General features: G+C 45.9%; 1 protein-coding gene across 1 annotated transcript in view; it reads right to left on the reverse strand.

The window, feature by feature from the left end:
* Positions 1–6,581: 6,581 nt before the first annotated feature.
* LOC128834611 (opsin-5-like) overlaps positions 6,582–22,902 on the reverse strand; it is a 59,877-nt gene continuing 43,556 nt past the window's right edge. The window contains exons 3-6 of the mRNA XM_054023542.1: positions 22,402–22,501; positions 11,944–12,048; positions 8,974–9,197; positions 6,582–7,025 (exon numbers count right to left, since the gene is read on the reverse strand). Of these exons, the coding sequence (XP_053879517.1) occupies positions 6,582–7,025; positions 8,974–9,197; positions 11,944–12,048; positions 22,402–22,501 (873 nt within the window). The remainder of the gene's footprint in view (positions 7,026–8,973; positions 9,198–11,943; positions 12,049–22,401; positions 22,502–22,902) is intronic.

Raw genomic sequence — 22,902 nt, forward strand, 5'->3', positions numbered from 1 at the left:
TTAATTCATGCTGGGTTTATCCGGATCTCAAGGAAAGTCTTGAATGAGAACCAGTGATTCAAAATGTGTCCACTACTCGCTTGACGGTCAACTCTTTTTTTGTTTTGTTTTAGCTAAGACACTATAGGATGTACAGACTGATTCAGATTAACCAACCTTTTTTGTAAAAGTCCAACAAATATTACATCTCTTCATCTCTACGAAATTTGCACCCTAACATTAGTCATTCTAACAATATTTAAATAAGTCAATTGCAACAGGAATGAGGAAGGTGAAATTGCTGGTTTAAAATGGGAACTCCCACCTATGGGAGTCATGGTGGCTTTTTCTGCTGAACATGCAATTGGATATAGAGTAACGGGACTTTGAGATTTGAATGATTCTATCAGGTCTGTAGATCGATCAGCTGAATGACTGTAGTTTCCCATCGTGCAGCATGTCATGGCATACTTTCAACAGGCTGGGGCCATCTGCTTTTAAAATCTCACCTTTCCAGGTCTGCCATACATAAGTTGCATATATAACTTTTACTGCTACAGTTTTAGTAGACCTTGTGCCCAATGCTACTCTCAGCAATCAGTAGCAAAGCTCCTAGTGGCTTAAATGAGAACAGGATTAGGACCATTATTAGAACATCCCTGAATGCGAATAACTCTCTTATGATATGAGACCTTGATTGGTTGTAGCTTTGTATTACACTGTGGAGACACTTTTGTCCATCAAGAGGGAGAATCTAACATTCAAAATTAAAAACAAAGCTGAAACCTATACAAAAAAAATGACAAAAGGAGGAAGGCAATATATAAATCATTTCCTTATGACAATGGTTTTCTAAGCTCAAGTAATCAGTTACTTTTCATGACTGCAAGTAAAGTATACTACAGTTTGCTTTAATGCTGTGAAAGATCCTATATTATCCAAAACATAAAGCCTGATTTTACACAGAAGCTTTGTAATGCCATAAAACCATTTCTGACCCACAAAAATGAGAGACCACACATCAGGCATCCCTGTTGAATGGTTATTCATGTGATTGTGCCAACTAAATTACAACAGCACATTCTGCATGAGGAACACTTGGGAATTGTTCCAGTGGAGGTATTAGCAAGAAGTTATGTGTGGAGGCTGGACAAGTTCAGTGGGTAAGACTCAGTCCTGGGGTGTAACTCCAATGAAGGCAATAGAGTTACACCAGGAATGAAGTTCATTCATTGGAATGACAGCAGGGAGTTGTTTGGGGTGTGAGCATAAGCCAAATATGCCAGCACTAACACCATCACATGTATGACTGTGGTTCAGGATGGACTTTGGCGGAGAAGCCCTGTGGATTTTGCCGGAGCACCTTGGGGAGAAATGTTCTTTGTGGTTGTTGATGCCGATGTGCATGCTAAATCTGCATTATTTATAGCAACTAGTGAATAAACAGCCTTAAGGGAGTACTATGCTTTTCTTTTTTTTAAATACAGCCAGCCAGTTAGTTCACAGTTTGCGTTATAGGAATTTGAAATCTTTTTCATTTCAATAAATGGGTTCAAACGTCTGGCCTGCACCTTTATAGGTGCACCATTTCCATCACTGGTTTAGGGCAAAGAGTTGTACTGTCATTTAAATAAAGTTTAAACTCTTAAAAGACAGTACTTCAACCTGGTACTCAAACATGTTGACAGTCTGGTTGCCTATTGTAATCTTCTTCATATCAATGCATCAGCCATGTTACTTTTTGGTAAAAAAAAAATAAAGTAAAACTATATCAGGTATGATCTGAAATTCAGGAGGATGTTGCAGTAAAACAAAAGAAGTTTGGGGCACAGAATGCTAGCGTAGGAATTTTGAAGTTCAGATGCTGTATTGTAGCCAGGAGCACTGCAAGCCAAGAGAGAAATAATTGGGTATTATCAAAACTTGTGGCACAGACAGAGCCAGTATCTTACAGCACCCAGGCAACTTTAATTCTGCCCCCCTGGTGCCCATGCATTATGATACAGTATTCAAATACAGGATGGAAACTATTTTTCTGGCAGGACCCCTTCCTGAAATAGTGCACAGGATGGACAGTGCTCTGGGAATCAGCTAGCTGTTTAATAGTTCTTTCTCTTCATAATTCAATGTATGGGCCCTGCCTTCTTCACCTTGCCATATCCAAACTCAGGGCTCAGTACAGAATTAATTTCCTCATGGAATTTTTTTATGGTGCTCTCACAATACATCTGCACCTCACAGACCAGAGCTTCCTAGAAGGGGGAGGAGGGGCAGTTTGACCAAGGGCTCCCTCAGAGGGGCATTGCAACTTGGGGTCTCAGCACCACTCGGGTTTGGCCCACCTGCCCCTCTGGCATGAAGGAGGAATGGTCAGGCAAATTTGAGTGAGTGGCATTGTGACCCAGTGCATGGTGTTACAGCACCACTCAAGTTTGCACCACGTGTCAATACCTGGAGTGGGGAGCCCAGCCCTAGTGGACAAGAGCCACGGCTGTGGGGTGAATGAATGGCAGGCTTATTCTCCAACCCCATCTTGCCCCTGGGCCTGCCCTCATTGGTAATTTTTTTGGAAGTGTAGGGGGCTCAGTTTCAAATTTTGCTCCAAGTCCCAAAAAAACCTCTCTGCGGCCTTATCACATACACCAATGAATTTATCTGCACAAGTCTCCTGTGAGGTATGGACATAGCCTCTCCTTTTCACAAATGAAGAATTAAGATCAGAGATAATAGCCCAACATTTGCAGAAGTGTACACAAATTTTAGAGCCTAATTTGAGAGACCAAAGGCCTGAATTTTCAGGTGCTGAGAGCCCATTGATTTCAACCAAACTCCCATTGACTTCAAGTGGAACTGAGAGTGTTCAGCACTTCTGAAAATCAGACCCTCAAATTCTCAGGCTGGGCACCCCAAAACAGTGGACACTTTTGCAAATGTTGGTCTTATTCTCTTTGGGCCAGATTTTGGAAGGTAATTAAGCACCTAGAGATGCAGATGGGTGCCTAAATAGCTTTGGGGATCTGGCCCTTTGTGCCTCAATTCCCCATATGTGAAAGGGGGGATAATATTTCCCTTTCTCACATGGCAGTTGTGAAAATAAATCCAGTCATGTTTCCAGAAAATGAGGAACACAGAATCAGTGACTACCGCTGAAAATTCTGACTGATGTGACTTACCCAACATCTCGGAGGAAGTCTGTGGCAAAGCCATGACTGAACTGGACTCTCCTCACAGTCCACTGTCTTAAGATCATAATTTTTTTTCCTAAAAAAATGATGAAAGAAAAGGGAAGAAAAATAGAACAAAAATCTCAAAGACTCATTGACTTTAAGGCCAGAAGGGACCATTGTGCTCATCTACTCTGATCTGCACATCGCAGGATACAGAACCTCACCCACCCACTCCTGTAAGAGACCCCTAACCTCTGCTTACATCACCAAAGTCCTCAAATCATGATTTAAAGATTTCAAATTACAGAGACTCCACCATTTTCTCTAGTTCAAACTAGCAGGTGACTTGTGTCCCTCGCTGCAGAAGAAGATGAAAAACCTCCAGGGTCTCTGCCAATTTGACCTGGGGAAAAATTCCTTCCTGTCTGCAAATCTGGCAATCAGTTAGACCCCGAGCATGTGGGTAAGATCCACCTACCAGACACCTGGGAAAGAATTCACTGTAGTAACTCAGAGTCGTCCCTATCTCTGGCAGTTGGAGATACATTTTAAAAACCCTCCATGATTGCAATTATTTCATACTTTAAGTCATGAAACAAATCACTTTATGTGCACTGAAGGGATGTTACACATTTTAGACTCTCCCCCCACACACATTGTGTCACACACTGGTATCTGCGTGCAATCACAAAACTGCTTCTATTCAAGGCTTCTGGATATGGTGTCTATTTATTTGAGCAACACTTAGTGACAAACATGCCACTGTTTTTTCGCTGCGCTTGCTGCTGCTGAGCCTGTACCACATGTTTGGTGTCTTCAGTGGTATTCCTCTGCCTAACCGGCACAGCCAGATAGACTGCCTTGGGGGTGCTCTTTTAATGGGAGCCAGGGTTCTGTGGCATTACTGTGTATTGATGAAGGACCATAGCTTACTACTGCACAGTCCTTGCAAGATGAAGTACCGTTGCTGCTTGCCCAAGCTTTTGGGAGAATTGAATGCACCTTCTCCTCCATCAGCAGATATGCCTGCATTCTGCTTCTGCTCCTTCTCCCTCCTGCTTTCCTCACGCACTTCTTCCTTTTCTGGTGTCCTCCTTTCCACCACTACCCATCCCCACCATCATCCAATTCCACCATTTGTTTGTGCATATGTGATTGTGTATCTATTCAAGTGGTCAAAAGTAGCCTACATTACAGTTGACTGAATTCTAGCTTCCACTCTTGCAGAGTTGGAAGATGTCCATGGAAGTGGGTCTTAACTATGCAAGACTATCCTTTGGAGTGTCACTTCTGATGTGAATTGCCATAGCAATTCTGTGTATCCTAAGGGCCAACTCCTGCAGTGAGTGTATTGGGAGAAAGGCATAGGGAACCTACTCACCCCCTTTTTCATCTTCCTGTGTGCAGGGGGCAGTGTGTTTCCCTTACAAACAACAAAGCACTAGGGGGGAGCCAGGTTAGGTGGGTGGGTGGCTGGTGATGAGACGTGACCAGCCCATCAGCTAAATAGCTAACGTGTACACTTGAGACAGCAGTGTGCGTCAGCTGGGGCCGCAGGGTGCCTCACATCAAAGGAGAAGCAAAGTGTACTCAATAGTGCATAGCACCTGCACACACTGAGCCAGCGGCATGGTTCTTGTGCTAGACGGAAGGGTTTGTACCCTGCTACTCACCCCTCTGTCACCCCTGCTTCAGTCCATCCAGTCAGGTTAGGATTTTGCCTGAAATCTGTTGTGGGTTTGATTCACTCCTGTGATTGGGGAATGCAGCTTCTCCCAGACACAAGCAGCTGACCTATTTGCTTTTAATTATTTATGATAATGAAATAGAAAAAAGCCAAATTCTCAAAATTTTTCCATGAAAATGAATACACTTTCAGTTCAGCTCTACGGCCATGAAAGAAACCATAGTTCACTGCCATTGCTTATAAAGTGTATTTGTCTTTTAAGTTCAAATCAGATGAAAATCTCAAACCAAATATACTAACTGGAGGAAATTAAGGTGGATCTTTTTTTTGATAACTTTCCCAAGAAACACACATGGATAAGCATACTTCTGCAAAACAACTACAATGTTTATGTACTTGGACACTCAGATGTCAGAGATTCAGAACTAGTAATGAGGTTTGCAAACCATTAATTATTTATCTTGTTTAATGATGGAACATACAAATGCCAATGAATACATGCAGATACAATGTTTCAAAGGGAACGTGTTTACTGTAAACATGCCAATACATTTTTTGGGTGGAAGCCTGTGAACAAGAATAGCCCCCAAGGAGGAGGAAAATAGACATCTCTCTCTTTGTTTTCATTTTCCAAAACAAACCTGACAGAATAGGCAGAGTCTGCCAATAGCATGAAAAATAAAGCCTTTTTACTGGTTGAACCCCGCAGCTTCGCTATTTAAATCACTCCCTTGTCCTACTATTTTATAGAGCAGCTATTTCTAGCTAGCAGTTGGCAGCTTTGTATCCCTGGACAGATATACGGACTGCCCTGAGAAGAGTCAATAAAGGCTGGGTTTTGGTTTTGTTTTTTAAATAATTTTCAAACCATACTTTATTGGTACTCTTGTGAGAACAGCATCTTGCTATTCATTGCCTGTGCACAAAGAGCTTGCCAACTAGCCCAGTGACATGGCTGCTACTGCACTCAGTTCTAGCTAGACTTCAGGACTCTTATTTCTACACCCATCCCCACCCACTCACCCCTCTAATGTGAGTAGCCAGAGAGTATCATGGAGGTGACAGTGTTAGTCTCCTGTAGAGAGCATGTGGTTTTTGCACACCCTCTAGTGGCTGATCATGGAGCAGCATTATAGTGATCTTAGCAGATGCAGACTTCCCTTTTGGCCTTTGACTAACGGCAGCATTGTGAAGCCAGAGGAATGGGATAAATCCGGGACTGTTAAAGGGTAGAAAAGGCTGGGAAAATGTGCTTTGGGAAATGAAATCACCTAATTAATATAATTTGGATATGAAAATATTAGTGATTTTGGCTAACCGATAAATTTTCTAAATAAAGTCTTTCAAATGCTGTACTGTAGATCCAGTAGGGTGACCAGATGTCCTTTTTTAAAGGGACAGTCCCATTTTGCGGGACTTTTTCTTATATAGGAGCCTATTACCCCCCACGCTCTGTACCATTTTTTCACAGTTGCTATCTGGTCACCCTAAGATCCAGAGAAGGAAAAATTCCCTCTGGCACTAGATTTGATGCCCACCATTGTAATTTGCTGCACTGCAGTTTATAACCCATATATAATAAGAATGATATTTGCTTAGCACATCCTGATTTGCTTTAAGACGTACTGGAGTCGTCATTAGTTCTAGAGTAAGAGACAGATGGAATGGGAACTAGGGAGCTGTTCAGAAGTGGTGAGCTGAATCTGTTCTAGTTGTACGGATAGTGGGTGCACATAGTAATTGCAGCCTTACAGTCTATCACATTCAATATCAGGGTTGGTAGATGCAGAATCAAAGGTACCAAAATACACTTCCCTGTTTTTGGGAGGTGGGGTGTTGGTTGGACTCCCTACCCCAGAATCAGGACTGGCTGCAGGCTGGACCGCCGCTGCATATTTCTCTTCTCTCTGAGAAGGAGAAGGCTCCTGCTTCTGCTTGAGGTTTTTGAAGCGTTTGAGCTTCACGGGGTCCTTAGTCTCCTTAGCACAATGCAGCAAGACAAAAATGTCCCTTCGGAATTTGGAGCTCATTCCAAAGTAGATAATGGGGTTGTAGAAGCTGGCAGACTTGGCAAACAGACTGGCAAAGATACTGGTTAAATTGGGCACAGAGTAGCCACAGGCAGACCAGATTGAGATGACAGCATATGGAGACCATGCTATAATAAAGGCTGTGCAAATGACAATAGAAACCTAGGAAAGAGAAAGATGTTTTCATTTATTTTCTTAAGACAATACAGTACATTGGATTACACTAAAGAAGCAGAGAGATGCAGTGTGGTTTGATGGCTAAGAAACACCTGGCTTGTATTCCCAGCTGTACCACTGACCTGCTGTATGACCTTGGGCAAGTCATTTCACCTGTCTGTGCCTGTATTTTCCCTCCCACGCTTCATCTTAGATGGTGAGCAATTTGAGGCAGGGACTGTCTGTTACTATATGTTTGTACAGAATCTAGCACATTTCTTATATGGAAAATGTAGTGATTGTCTGTTTTAAATGAGGAATTGAGTGTACGTCTTCATTGTCATATGTTATTGTATATGATGGAAACCACTTCAGGTCAGGGGGTGCTGCTGCACCCCCAGTTCTGCTAGTTCCAGCACCCCTGCATTAGGACACACTATGGACCAGATTTTGCAACTTTTGCTCTTTGGTTCTTATTCATAGATGTTGTCTGGCTTTGTTTGGACAGCTCAGATAGGTATTTCTCAAAATAAATCAAAGATATAGAATTGGGTCCACTCTAAATATTTTACTGAGATAAAAATAGCTAAAATCCTTTGTAGACCCCTGGTTTTCAGAAGTGCTGAGAATCACACAACCCCAGTTGCGACATCAGTAGGAATGATGGGTGATCGTCTCATCTGAAAATCAGGCTCTAGGCCCGTGGTGGGCAACCTGCGACCCATTAGGGTAATCCATTAGCAGGCTGCCAGACAGTTTGTTTACATTTGCATGGCCGCCCGCAGCTCCCAGTGGCCGTGGTTCGCCATTCCTGGCCAATGGGAGCTGCGGGAAGCGGCGGCCAGCGGCTGCTGCCTGTTGCCCACCACTGTTCTAGGCCAATATTTTCAAACATAATACCTAAAAAGTTTGACACCTTAGGCACTAAATAAATGCCCTGGTTCTTAGAAGCATTTGACAGAGAGTGTTCCCAATGAGTGCAATGGAGTAGTGGATATTCAGCACATCTGAAAATCAGGCCACTTACTTGGGGCCTTAAATATGGATTTAGGTGCCTAACTATAATTTACGTTTGATTTTTTTGCCACTTATATTTTGAAAGAATTGGGATGAAGATGCAGGGAATATGAAATAAAAACAGTCAACTACGGGCAGGAAAAAGAAATAGGAAGGGAGACTGGAAAGAGGACCATGAAGAAGAAAGAAAAAAGATACAGGGCTGTCGCATCTTACGCGCATTCAACATGGGCGATTTCAACTTTATGGGGTCGGCAAAAACAAAAACAAAAAAAAAAGAGAAAAATAACAATTTCAATACTATACCTGTAATGCGGGCGATTCCGCCCACCATTGAACTCAATGGAATTTTGACTATACGTGGTTTTCGCTTTAAGCGCTAACTGCGGAACAGAACCCCCGCATAAGACGAAACAGACCTATACATGGTAGAAGGACAGAGAGTGGGGGTTGGAAGGGTGGGGAGAAATGAAGGAAATGTAGGATAAGAATCAAAAGGGAAAAGAAAGGCGAGCAGAAGAAAAGAGTAGGAAGAAACAGTTTTTTATTATACCCTGGTTTAATAATTAATAGTGGGATTTTTAAAGCACTCCGCTTTTACTAAATCTCATATTAACTTTGATGGAACAGGAAGCAGCGTTAGGCCAGTGATTAGCATTTTTGAGAATTCCACCATAAGTTTCTCTCTGCACAGCACTGTCGCTTCAGAAAAAGAAGAGGATACAATCTTTGGTGATCCATAAATAAAGTACTTCAGTTATATTTTCTCCATATTTTTGACTGACTGCATGATTTTTTTTCATGTTCTGGTTTAATGTTCATTTGTGATCCAATTTGATAAGTCTTCAGTTTCTTCATTGAACTCTAATGCTGTTTCTATAGAACATAGAAGATTATTTCCTTATATACTACAGATATACTAAGCACCCAGACGTACCCGAGTGACATTTCGCTCCATTCGCCTCTGCCTATCTGTTGGATCACCCATTCCAGTTAGTGCATGGCTTGACTTGACAGTATTGATGATGGACACATATGAGAAGACCATGACAATCACAGGTAGAAAGAAACAGCAGATAAATATAGACACAATGTAGGACTTGTAGATTGTAGAGAAGTTGGCTTTTGCCCAGTCTATCTCACATGTGCCATACATGCGATCTAGAAAACAAAATAATTTGGTTAGCTTTTTTCCTTTTTAACATATTTCCCCTTTATCAATCTTAAAGCATTTGAATTATCCATTTAAAACCTATAGATTTCTTCTTTTAAAAAGCAAAGGACTAAGTGATCATGGTGATTTAATGAATTATGAGATAATGTTCTAGAGACACAATTTTCTAAGACCTCATGGATTGCAACAAAATGTATTACAGGCTACTTGCTTCTGATTTAAATTTCCACTGCCTATTTAGCATGAAGAAACCATTGTTTGGGGGGACAGTAAAGTCCGATATTTTAATTCCCACTCTTAGAAAAATGGTTATTAATTCTGTAGGTTTTATACTATTGTAAGTTATGTTCTTCCATGTGCTATTACTTGCTACACAGTAACTTTTTCTAAGATCTCGGTACCAAACAGCATAATAATAAGTTATTGTATCAAAGATAATACAACAAGCAATTAACTAACAAATTACAAAATAAGAAATAGGAATAAAAAATACAGTAACTCCTCACTTAAAGTTGTCCCGGTTAACGTCGTTTCGTTGTTACGTTGCTGATCAATTAGGAACATGCTCGTTTAAAGTTGTGCAATGCTCCCTTTTAATGTCGTTTGGCAGCTGCCTGCTTTATCCACTGCTTGCAGAAAGAGCAGCCTGTTGCAGCTAGCTGGTGGGTGGTTGGAACCAGGGTGGACTGACAGCTCTCCCTGTCAGCTCCCCATTCCCCTAAGTTCCCTGTGCAGCAGCTGCCCAGCAGGCTAGCAATTGCAGCTGTCCCTCCCCCCACTGCCATGTGCTGCTCCTGCCCTCTGCTTTGGAGCTGCTCCCCGAGACTCCTGTTTGCTGTGGGGGGGGGAAGAGGGGGGCTAATGTCAGGGTATCCCCCTCCCCCCTGCTCCTGCACCCTGCTTACTCCTCCTTCCATAGAGCAGGGGGGACACACGACAGAGGGAGCTTCCAGGCAGCAGCAGCTGCGGTCCTGTCTCAGCTTGCTGATCTAACTAACAAGGCAGTGTACTTCTGACTCCATTCTTCATACTTAAAGGGGAAATGCGCATCTCTCTCTCTCTCTCTCTCTCTCTCACACACATACACACAGGGTGTGTGTCTCTGTCTGCCCTCCCTCCTTTCCTGCTGCCTTGTACAGTAAGAATGTGAGTGTTAACCCTTGAGGGCTCAGCCCGTTGCTAGTTCATCATTTAGCAGTAAGGCATTCCCTGGAAATATCCCACCCTCTGACTCCTCCACCTCAACCAAGCTTCACAATCATCATCACTGTGTACCAGTATTATATTAAATTGTTTGTTTAAAACTTATACTATGTGTGTGTCTTTTATTTTTTTATATCTATATCTATCTATCTATATAAAAATAAGAGTCTTGTCTGGTGAAAAAAATTTCCCTGGAACCTAACCCCCTCATTTACATTAATTCTCATGGGGAAATTGGATTTGCTTAACATCGTTTCGCTTAAAGTCGCATTTTTCAAGCGTTACTGTACAGCAAATGGCACAGATAATGGAAAAACACACCTGAAAAAAACGGAGATCAAACATAAATTGCAAACTAGAGCATACACAATTTTTTCAGTTATAAAGGGGCTACAGATGCTTAGATAATGGGCCAGATTTACAAAGGGATTTAGGTGCCTTAAGATGCAGGTAGGCACCTAGTGGGATTTCAAAAGTGCCTATGTAAGTTAGGCATTTAACAGAAGGTCAATGGGAATTAGACATCTAATGGGTGCTTTTGTATATCCCACTAGGCACTTATCTGTATTTTTAAGCAGCCAAACCCCTTTGTAAATCTGTCCCAGTAACAAAATATTGAGTTTGACTCATAGCAATAGAGCCTGCCTAAATATTTCCCACTTGAACAAAGGTTGCAATGAAGGTTTCTAGGACTCCCCAAAATGAAATGAGTAGCAGGGTTTTCTATAGACTTTAAACAGTTTTTAAAAAATTAAGTAGGTGACTGCTCAGACACCATTGCAATAAAATACATCACAAATAAGCAAAGCATGAACCAAAGTTTTAGCTGTTTACACTGTCAAGTATTTACAGTCCCTGGAAAAGTTAAACAGGTGAAACCTGCATGATTCAGCAATGGAACTCATATTAGCATCAAATGACAAGACCTAATCAAAAATAACTCCTCTTAATTCTCCATAGCTGATGAAGTTTAAATGGGATGAATTAACTTTCAGAAGACAGGAACCAGAGAGAGAAAATTAATTACTTACCCTGAGCTCTAAAAGACATTGGTCTTATCCATATTTAACATCAAAAAGTTCTGATGCACTTATCTGGATACATTCAGTAAGAACCTTGCAAACCAAAGGTGAAATCCTGGCTCTATTGAAATCAATGGCAAAACTCCTATTGACTTCAGTGGGGCCAGAATTTCATCCCACAAGTAGATTATATAGGGAAATATTGGAAAGGATGTAAACATCTGGACAAAGTAGCTCATAAGCAGTACTTTCATCCATGTAATGTAATATCACTGATTAGAGAAGATGTAGAGAAAGTACCATGCCCAAAACTGCAATTTGAGGTATACCCAGAGTACAATCATAAGCATTCCCTGGATAAATTATTCTTTATGAATTATACTCCCAGCTCTATTGATAATCAGTCTGCTCAACAATAAACAGCAAGATAAGAGGGAAATCATCTTTGATCTATTAAGAGCAAATGTGCCAGTTGTATCACTGTAGGAATGTCTGAGAGGCCTTTTACCTGTATAACTGCCCCATCCAAGTATTGGAGCCACTGACCAGAAGAAAGATGCTATCCAGATGAGAACCAGGGCCACAGTGATGCTGCTGTTGCTAATGCAATGCCCTGGAACATACAACACAGTGAGAAAATGGCACTTAACACACTGACCCTTTCCAGATGAAATCTATTCACATTGGACTACTGTAAAGATCATGGAGGGCTAATTGGGGGAATCCTGGTACTTGAGATAATTCCCAGACTAAAAAATTGTTTTTAAATGAAAGGTAAGGTTGAAAGTATATATCAGTGACTTGAATTTTCAAGATTTTGCAAGGACATTGGAGTTAGATGAAATTAGATTAGATTAAAAAGTGATAGATAAATTAGATATGTAAGAAAAGATGGTTACTCACCGTTGTAACTGTTGTTCTTCGAGATGTGTTGCTCATATCCATTCCATTAGGTGTGCGCGCGCCGCGTGCACGATCGTCGGAAGATTTTCTACCCTAGCAACACCGGCGGGTCGGCTGTGGAGCCCCCTAGAGTGGCGCCTTCATGGCGCTGAATATATACCCCAGCCGACCCGGCGCCCCCTCAGTTCCTTCTTGCCGGCTACTCCGACAGTGGGGACGGGGGGCGGGTTTGGAATGGATATGAGCAACACATCTCGAAGAACAACAGTTACAACGGTGAGTAACCGTCTTTTCTTCTTCGAGTGCTTGCTCATATCCATTCCATTAGGTGACTCCCAAGCCCAACTTAGGTGGTGGGGTCGGAGTGAGATATTGCTGTGTGCAAAACCGCTGATCCGAAAGCAGCATCGTCTCTGGACTGCTGTACTAGTGCATAGTGAGCTGTAAATGTGTGGACTGATGACCAAACCGCCGCTCTACAAATGTCCTGGATCGGAACATGTGCCAGGAAAGCAGTGGAGGAAGCTTGGGCCCTCGTGGAGTGAGCGGTGAGGTGCGGTGCTGAGACACCTGCCAGGTCATAGCAAGTCCGGATGCAAGACGTAATCCAGGAGGATAGGCGTTGTGAGGAGACCGGTGAGCCTTTCATTCGGTCGGCCACTGCAACGAAGAGTTGCGTCGTCTTTCTAAAGTGCTTTGTGCGGTCAATATAGAAGGCCAGGGCCCTGCGTACGTCCAGGGAATGCAAACGTTGATCCTGGCGAGTGGCATGTGGTTTAGGATGAAAGACCGGGAGAAATATATCCTGGTTGATATGAAAAGGAGAAACCACCTTAGGGAGAAAGGCAGGATGTGGACGAAGCTGCACTTTATCCTTGTGAAAAACTGTGTAAGGGGGCTCAGATGTAAGCGCCCTGAGTTCAGAAACACGCCTTGCTGAGGTGATGGCTACGAGGAAGGCTGTCTTCCAGGATAGGTACAGAAGTGAACAGGTGGCCAGTGGCTCGAATGGAGGACCTGTGAGCTTGGAGAGAACCAGGTTGAGGTCCCACGTCGGGACGGGCTGACGTTGTTGTGGGTACATCCGGTCTAAGCCCTTGAGGAATCTAACGACCATCGGGTTAGAGAATACCGAGGACGCGAGTTCCCCTGGGTGAAAGGCCGATATAGCGGCCAGGTGAACTCTAATTGAAGATATCGCCAACCCCTGCTGTTTTAGGGAGAGGAGATATTCCAAAATGAGAGGAATGGGTGCCTGCAACGGGGACGTGGCTCGTTGTTCGCACCAACAGGAGAACCGCTTCCACTTGGCCAGGTACGTGGTGCGTGTTGAGGGCTTCCTACTGCTCAGCAGAATCTGTTGGACAGAGAGCGAGCATTGCTGCTCTGCCTGGGTGAACCATGGAGCAGCCACGCCGTGAGGTGGAGTGATTGCAGGTCGGGGTGACGCAACCGGCCGTGGTCCTGAGAGATGAGATCCGGACATAACGGAAGCGGGATCGGAGTCTGAACCGAGAGTTCCAACAGTGTGGTGTACCAATGTTGTCTCGGCCACGCTGGAGCGATCAGAATTACCTGTGCCTGGTCTCTGCGCAATTTGAGCAGTACCTTGTGGACCAGAGGAAACGGAGGGAAGGCATAAAACAGGTGGTCTTTCCAGGGAAGGAGAAACGCATCCGAGAGGGAGCCCGGAGCTCGACCTTGTAGGGAGCAGAACACGTGGCACTTCCTGTTGTCTCGAGATGCAAACAGGTCTATCTGGGGAAACCCCCACTTCTGGAAGATGGAATGTATGATGTCCGGACGGATAGACCACTCGTGCGTCTGGAAGGACCTGCTGAGTCGGTCCGCTAGAGTGTTCTGGACTCCAGGGAGGAACGATGCCGTGAGATGAATTGAGTGGGCGATGCAGAAGTCCCACAGGCGAATGGCCTCTTGGCATAGAATTGATGAACGTGCTCCTCCTTGCTTGTTGATGTAAAACATGGCCGTGGTGTTGTCGATGAGAACTAACACACAACGGCCACGTAGAAGATTGAGAAATGCCTGGCACGCCAGGCGCACCGCCATCAGTTCCCGAACATTGATGTGCAGGGCTAACTGGGGTGCAGTCCACAGGCCCTGGGTATGGTGTTCGTTGAGATGGGCGCCCCAACCCAGAGATGAAGCGTCTGTGACCAGGTGCAGAGAGGGTTGTGGGGTGTGAAAAGGGATCCCCTCGCAGACCACATTGTGATCTAGCCACCAGGTGAGGGAGGTCAGGACCGAGTTCGGGACCGTGACCACCATGTTCAGGCTGTCCCGATGTGGACGGTATATTGATGACACCCAGGTTTGAAGTGGGCGAAGCCGAAGTCTGGCATACCTGGTTACGTACGTGCAGGAAGCCATGTGGCCCAGCAGGGTAAGGCACGACCTCACCGTGGTAGTTGGGAAGGCCTTGAGCCCTTGAATGAGGTTCTTGATGGTGCCAAATCGGTTGTCTGGCAGGATGGCTTGTGCACGACTGGAGTCTAGAACTGCGCCGATGAATTCTATTCTCTGGGTAGGTTCTAGAGTGGATTTGTCCTTGTTGAGGAGGATGCCCAACTCGTTGAATGTGTGCACTATTATGTGGACGTGAGCTTGAACTTGCTCCTTGGTGCGACCGCGTACCAGCCAGTCGTCTAGGTACGGGAACACCTGTATCCCTTGTCGACGAAGGTACGCTGCCACGACAGCCATACATTTCGTGAACACCCTTGGGGCCGAGGATAGGCCGAAGGGAAGGACTGCAAATTGGTAGTGCACCGTGTTTACCACGAATCGCAGGAAGCATCTGTGAGGTGGGTAAATTGCGATGTGAAAATATGCGTCTTTCATGTCGAGGGCGGCGAACCAGTCTCCAGGATCGAGGGAAGGGATAATGGCCCCCAAAGAGACCATGCGGAACTTCAACTTTACTACGAATTTGTTGAGTCCGCGCAAGTCCAAGATGGGCCGCAGACCTCCTTTGGACTTGGGGATCAGAAAGTAACGGGAATAAAATCCCCTGCCCCTTAACTCTATCGGAACCTCCTCTATGGCCCCCATGGCAAGGAGCGTAGAAACCTCCTGTATAAGTTGTTGCTCGTGAGAAGGGTCCCTGAAGAGGGACGGGGAAGGGGGGTGGGAGGGGGGGATAGAAGAAAACTGGATAGCGTATCCCCTCTCCACCGTGCGGAGGACCCAACGGTCCGAAGTTATAAGGGACCAAGCACGGTGGAAGTGGGAGAGGCGATCCCGAAAGGAGGGGTCTGGATCCTGGGGAATGACTGGGGCGCCGTCCTCGACCGCACCTTCGAAAGTTCTGTCGAGGACCTGAAGGTGGTCTTGGTGGCCCCTGGTTCTGACCGGGTTGAGGGCCAGCCCATCTTCTCCTACCACCTCGCCCTCGCCTTCTGGCAGGGTCCTGTCTCTGACGAGGTGGAGGGGGGTAAAAACGTTGAGGCTGGGGCCTAAATGGTCTGCGCTGGGGACCCGCAACATGCATCCCCAGGGAGCGCATGATTGTCCTGGAGTCCTTGAGGCTCTGCAATCGAGAGTCCGTCTTCTCCGAGAACAACCCCTGTCCTTCAAAGGGCAAATCCTGTAGGGTTTGCTGTAATTCAGGGGGCAAACCCGAAACTTGGAGCCAGGAGGTCCTTCGCATAGCGATACCTGCGGCCAGGGTTCTGGCGGCCGAGTCCGCTATGTCCAGGGAGGCCTGTAAGGAGGTCCGAGCCACCTTCTTACCCTCCTCAACCAAGGCCCCAAACTCTTCCCTGGACTCTTGGGGAACCAATTCCTTGAACTTCCCCATAGAGTTCCAGGAATTAAAGTTGTAGCGGCTCAGGAGCGCCTGCTGGTTAGCCGCTCTAAGTTGCAGCCCTCCAGCTGAATAAACTTTACGGCCAAACAAATCGAGTCGCTTAGCCTCCTTTGATTTGGGCGCTGCAGCTTGTTGACCGTGGCGCTCCCTTGCATTCACTGATGACACCACCAGTGAACACGGCTGGGGATGGGTATACAAGTACTCGTAGTCTTTGGAAGGGACAAAGTACTTTCTTTCCACCCCTCTCGCTGTAGGTGGGATAGAGGCAGGGGTTTGCCATATCGTAGTTGCGTTCGCCTGGATCGTGCGGATCAGGGGCAACGCCACTCTTGATGGGACATCCGCCACGAGGATATTTACAATGGGGTCCTGCACCTCCACTATCTCCTCCGTCTGTAGGTCCATGTTACGGGCCATCCTACGTAACAGGTCCTGATGAGCTCGAAGATCTATTGGGGGTGGACCTGTGCACGACGTGCCCGCCACTGCCTCATCCGGAGAGGAAGAGGAAGATGCCTCCGGTGGTAAGAGATCCAGGGGAGGAACCTGGTCTCCCTGTTCCTGGGACGGAGCATCACCTGCCCTTGGGTCCGGGACGTCAGGTGGTGCAGATACAGAGGCCTCCATGCCCCCTGGAGGAGGGCGAGAGATGGTGGACTCTGGGGCCCTTGTATCAGAGTGACCCGAGCGAGAGGTTGTTGGAGCCCCTTGCGCCTGGTGGTATGCCCACGGGGTCCAGAACGACCAGTGAGATGGGCCATGGTCAGGGTCCTCTGCTCCCTCTTGCCAATGGCCTAAATCTTGCTCCCCGGTTTGCCCCTGAGGGGGGTATGCCGATCTTGACAAGTCCTCAGAGGAGCGAGACACCGATCTCGATGGCCATGGCGGTGCCGACTGCGCCGAGACGAATCCCGTGGGATACGGTGCCGTACGGTGCCGGTCTAGAGATGTTCTATCTCTACGCGGTGCCGGCGATCGGTGCCGAGATCGCGATCGGTGCCGATGACCTCGCCGGTGCCGGGAGTCGGACCTGGATCGAGACGATGACCTGGAGTAGGCCCGGTGCCGGGAGCGGCCTCTCGACGTCGAACGTCGATCGTACCGGTGCCGAGAACTACGTCTCGACGTTGATCGGTGCCGACGATCATAGCGGTGTCGAGACGTAGAACGGTGCCGCGACGAAGATCTTGGCCGCGAGTACGACCGGTGCCGAGGTGATATCCGGCGCCGGGACTGCGAGCGGCGTGGGGACCTGCTTCGGGACCTGGACCGGTGCCGTGGTTCCAGCCCTTGCGATGGAGGGCGCATCAAGGCAGGTTTTCCCCTAGATTGGACCGGGCGAGTCAACGGTGCCGACGGTGCCGGTGGTTGGGGCGGTGCCGGCTCCGTGAGGGCGATCAATTCTCTCGCCATCGCGAAGGTCTCCGGTGTCGACGGGAGGCACTGTATCACTGCCGGTCTCGGTGGTGATTCTGTCTGCACCGGACTCAACGGCCTCGGAGCCGGAGTCGACGGTGCTGGAGGCACCTGTTTTCGGTGCTCCACAGGTGGACGCGGCTCTACCCCCGGCACCGGGGGAGCCGGCGTCTTCGGCACTGAGGTCCCCGCCTTATGGGATTTTTTATGTCCCGGGGATAGTGAACGGCGCCGAGGCACTTGCTGTGAGTGCGGTGCCGATGGGGTCCGGTGCCGTGGAGGCTTGTCCGACGTGGTCGGCATGGTCGGTGCCGCCGGGGCACTGCACACCGAGGTGCTAGGTGCCGGGGCCTGACGCGCCGATGTAGCGTCTGGGCTAAGTGCCGCCTCCATAAGGAGTTGCCGGAGTCGAAAGTCCCGCTCCTTCTTGGTCCTCGGTTTGAAGGCCTTACAGATTTTGCACTTGTCTGTTTGATGGGACTCTCCCAGGCACTTCAAACACGAGTCGTGCGGATCGCTTGTTGGCATAGGCTTAGCGCAGGAGGCGCACTGTTTGAAGCCGGGAGCCTTGGGCATGAGCCCGGCCACGCGGCCGGGGAAAAAGGGGGAGAGAACCCCCTGAATCCCCTTTAACTATATAACAACTATAAACAAGTGAATAACCAACTATATACTATAAACAACTATAACTATAACTATAACTGTGAATAACTGGATAAGCTAGGGAGAGTGGAGAACAGCTACGCCGCGCTCCACAGTTCCAACGACCGTCAGGGGCGGTAAGAAGGAACTGAGGGGGCGCCGGGTCGGCTGGGGTATATATTCAGCGCCATGAAGGCGCCACTCTAGGGGGCTCCACAGCCGACCCGCCGGTGTTGCTAGGGTAGAAAATCTTCCGACGATCGTGCACGCGGCGCGCGCACACCTAATGGAATGGATATGAGCAAGCACTCGAAGAAGAATTAGGAAATTCAGTGTTATAGCTACAAGAAACATATATGAACTTTTCAGTTTTGTAAACCTTTAAAAAGACAGGAAATTATAAGTTTAATTTAACATGAAAAAAGAAAAACAACGGAAAGAATGGAAATTCACTAGTATAGCACTCAAATAACATTAACTCTGCCCCCGCACTGGTAGCCAGAGGAAAACAAATCAGAAACTCAAACTACCTTATTCATCCAGCAGAACGCTTTCATCTCATCCATGATCAGAGAAACCAAAATAACTTACTCTTAATCATACAGTGGTTGTGCCAATTCCAGCCTTCTTTAAAGGGATATAAAGGCCACAGAAAAAGATATCCTTTACCTTACTAGATTAGCAAAGTACTCACCTCACTTTTCATTAAGATTACATGTGCCATCAGTTACACAAATATCATTAGGCCCATGTGCTGCAGTCTGCACATGCAAACCTTTCAGTGCCAGACAACACATAGGAAAAGTATTTTAACCTATTACATTTGAAAGAAATCTCTGCTTTCCAGACAATAGGTGTAGACAACTGTCTACATATATTTTTCTGGGGTTGTCTGGTTGTGACTTGTGATAGGATTTAGCCCAGAGTCCAGCCCACTCAAATACTGCGAGTGCCTTCTGGAATGACCCTTACATTTAACCCTGGCACAGATATCTCAGATATGTATTTTAATAAAGTTATTGCTTTCCCCATACTTACCATTTTTCCTACAGAATATGAGCCTCAGGTGTGTCAAAGGCAAAAGGCTTTTAGTTACTCACATTTCTAATGGTTTTAATTAACGAATTCCACTCTCTTCTCTTCTTTGTCCTTGATTCCCAAGCTGTTGATGCTGTCATTGGATGGGAGGGGTTCTGAATGATCCTACTTATTAAATACAGGAAATGTTTTCAGCCTGAGTCCCTTAAGTGCTCCACTGTGTCCTCCCTTACTCTCCCATGCCCTCCCCTATCAGGGATAGTTGAGCACAGTTTCCATCGTGCTCCCTTGATCTGGCCTGACTCCAGGGATAATGAACCTGCAGTTTCTGCTATGGCTTGGCTGCATCAATGGCCCCTGATAATGTTGCAGGCAGCAGCAGCAATAAAGGAATGGGAAAAGCCACATGGGCCAAATTCTGATTTATACGGAGGCCCGTTACACTATGCAGCAGTGTAAAGCGGCCTTAAAGTGGGAGTAAATTGCATTTACACTCCATTACACTGCTGGAGTGGCATAAGGGGCCTTAGAATAAATGAGAATCTGGCTTATGCATAGGTTTAATCTTCAGTTGTGTAAGTATTCAAAGCAGGCTTTTTAAGTACCCTCCTCTAACCAGCAGAAGTTCTGGAAGCTTGGCTACAATGTGTGCAGCCCTGCTCCCTGAGTCGATGCAATTAATTTGGGTCTCATGGGAGCAGTGGTGGCTGGCTGAAGAGGTAAAACTCTGAAAGAGGAAGATTTCTTTAGAGCACAGAGAGCTGTCCAGGACACTAGACTCCCTGCGGTTACTTAGGGCTAGATTCACAAAGGAACTCAGGCACCTTGGGCTAGATCCACAAAGAGATTTAGACTCCTCATTTCCACAGAAATCAATTTCTTGGGCATGGGGTATTCTGGGGCAGATTTTTCTCAATCTCTCCTGGGCACCTGAGAGAGAATTACTCTCAGAGGTTAGGGCACTCATCAGGGATGTGAGCGAGCCAGGTTCCAGTCCCTCTGCTCCAATGCATATTTATTTGTTTATACACAGTGGAACAGCCTCAACAGGAAAGATTGAGAGAGACCCCCGAATAGCCCATAGCCCAATGGTTAGGGCAATCTCCTGAGATGGGTGGGAAACCAAAATCCAAGTTCCTTCCCTATATTAGAGGGGGGGGGGGGGGTAGAGGAATTGAACCCTGGTCTCCACATCCTGGGTGAGGGCCCTAACACCATTGGGCTAAAAGTTAAGGGGGCACGATCACATCCTCTGGCTGTTTTGTGTGGGTCTAGGTATGTTCAGAGCATGCCTACCAAATTGGGCCCCACAAGCAAGATAGGTAGGGGAACACCTAGTTTGAGGATCCTTCTTGGGCTTAGCTATGATGTCCAGGCATCTCGGCTGAGGTGGCTGTGACCTTGCTCTCTGGTAGAAACTTAGGTGTGAGAGACATACATTTAAAATATGGCTAGATATGATACAATAAATACAAAATATGGAACACAGCCTAATTCTGACTGCCCCAGCACAGACTGAGTTAAAAATGAGCCTTAACAGATATATCAATGACAAGGTGCATTGGTTCTTGTGCAAAGGTGGAACTTCCTGCAGAATATATATTGCCTTATCAGGGTTGTTATTGCCTATGCAATTAGAAATATCATTTATATAACACAGTAAATTTATACGGTTCTTTATATACAGAGATTGAGACAGGATCCCTGCCCCAAATCTTACAGCATAAGTCACACAAAACGAAGACAAAAGACAACACTGGAGTTGTGAGATAGCATGGGAAACTATTGATTGGAAGACGATAGGGAGAATTTCTGGAAGGAGTGGGTTTTAAAGAGGGATTTGACGTAGGTGAGCAAGGGCTTTTGATGGGAGATTTCTAACAGGATAGGAGACACAAAATGAATAATGGGAGAAGGACATCAATGATCTGTTAAGTGGGACGATTGGGAAAAGAGCAAGAAGCAGATTGGGTATAGGTGGGAATAAGAGCAGAAATGTAGATGGTGGCATGGTTATGTAGGGCTTTGTAGGTAGGTGACAACAAAGAGTATGAATTGAACAGAGTAAGAGATAGGAAGCCAATGGTGGAGGTATTCAAAGTGGTGTAGAGCAGTGGGAGAGGGAGATAACTTTGGTAGTGGTATTTTGGATAGATTGGAGGGCACAGAGGTTAGAGAAGTATACAGTAAACAAGAAACCAGCACTTGGGAAAAGGTTTTAGGGGCAGGGGTTGTGAGGAAAGGGTGATTTTCCTCTATTGAAGAGGAAGAAATGACAGGACTTAGTGAGAGAACTGGAGAAGGGAGAAATAGAGAGGAAAGCCAAAAATGGCATGCAGATTATAGGCCGAGGAGACAGGAAGGAGAGTGGCAATGTCAATGGAGCTAGGCAAGGGGTCTGGAGGAAGGTTTAGGAAGAAAGAAGTTCGGTGTTGAAAACAGTGGGCCTGATTCTGACCTCACACGGTGTAAAAAGTATATTGGTTGATCACAATCAGGTCCATTGAGTTTGAGATGGTGGTAGGGCATCCTAGAGACAATGGCAGAGAAGCAGTTTGAGATGCAAGACTGGATGGTGTTGGAGAGGTTTCAGGGAAGATCAGTAGATTTCAGTGTCCCAGGTGACACCTAACCCTATTCACAGTGCCTGTTGCGAGCAGGCAAAACACCACTGAGAATAAAAATGCATTTGTGGAGGGAAGTGTCCCAAGCAGGTCTATTAATGGCTGGCAACTGTCCTAAACTTCATTTCATACAAGATGAAATTCACCTCTTTGCAGAGGGACAGTGGACATATGCACCACTGAAGTGCCATTTACACTTTATTTTGAGGAACTTAAGTGATACATAAGCTTAGTGTTGGCCCTCTGCACAGGGGTGAAGTCTACTCACAGTGAAGCGAATGTGCCAAGAATAATCCTGCTCTTATTTGGGTTCATTTGAAAAATGTTTGATGGAAGCAAATTTCCAACAGCAGTTATTAGGCCTGATCTTGATTTCCCCACATATCCATTTGGCACTGTATTACTCCATTGACTTCAAGGTAGTTACTCTTGATATTCACCAAGGTAACTGAAGGCAGAGTCAGACCAGCGCTATTTTTAATTCCTTCAAATGCATTGTTGAAGACCTTACCTCTGTCTGGATGGCAGCCCTTTATGTAGCGAGTCACACTGATCACTGTAAGGGTATTAATGCTAGCCAGGCCAAACAGAAGTGTCAGAAATCCATCAATCTGGAAAAACAAATAAAGGGGTTTTGTTCCCACAACCAAACTGCAGAATGACAAGGGGGTTGGATTGAGCGGAACTATTGGGAATACTCCAGTGGTTTTATATTAATGTTCTTGAAAGTTTTTCCAAAAGCCCAAATGCCAGTGAAATATAAAATGTCAGGGGTCATTACCATCTCTGTGATCAGTGAACAATTAGACACTGAAAAACTAGATGTGGTGTGTCATGTGGGTAACGTGAATGTAAAACAAACAAGCAAACACCTGCTGAAATGCATCCTCCCAAAATACAAAGTTACGGAATGAAAGAGAAAAAAGACTGAACAGGAGAAAGGGGATTGAATGCAACAATCCTCATTATATAGAGGCAAATATGTAAATTGAACACATGAAGTTTAGGTTAA

Source organism: Malaclemys terrapin, chromosome 3, assembly GCF_027887155.1.
Source record: "Malaclemys terrapin pileata isolate rMalTer1 chromosome 3, rMalTer1.hap1, whole genome shotgun sequence".
Classification (NCBI taxonomy): domain Eukaryota; kingdom Metazoa; phylum Chordata; order Testudines; family Emydidae; genus Malaclemys; species Malaclemys terrapin.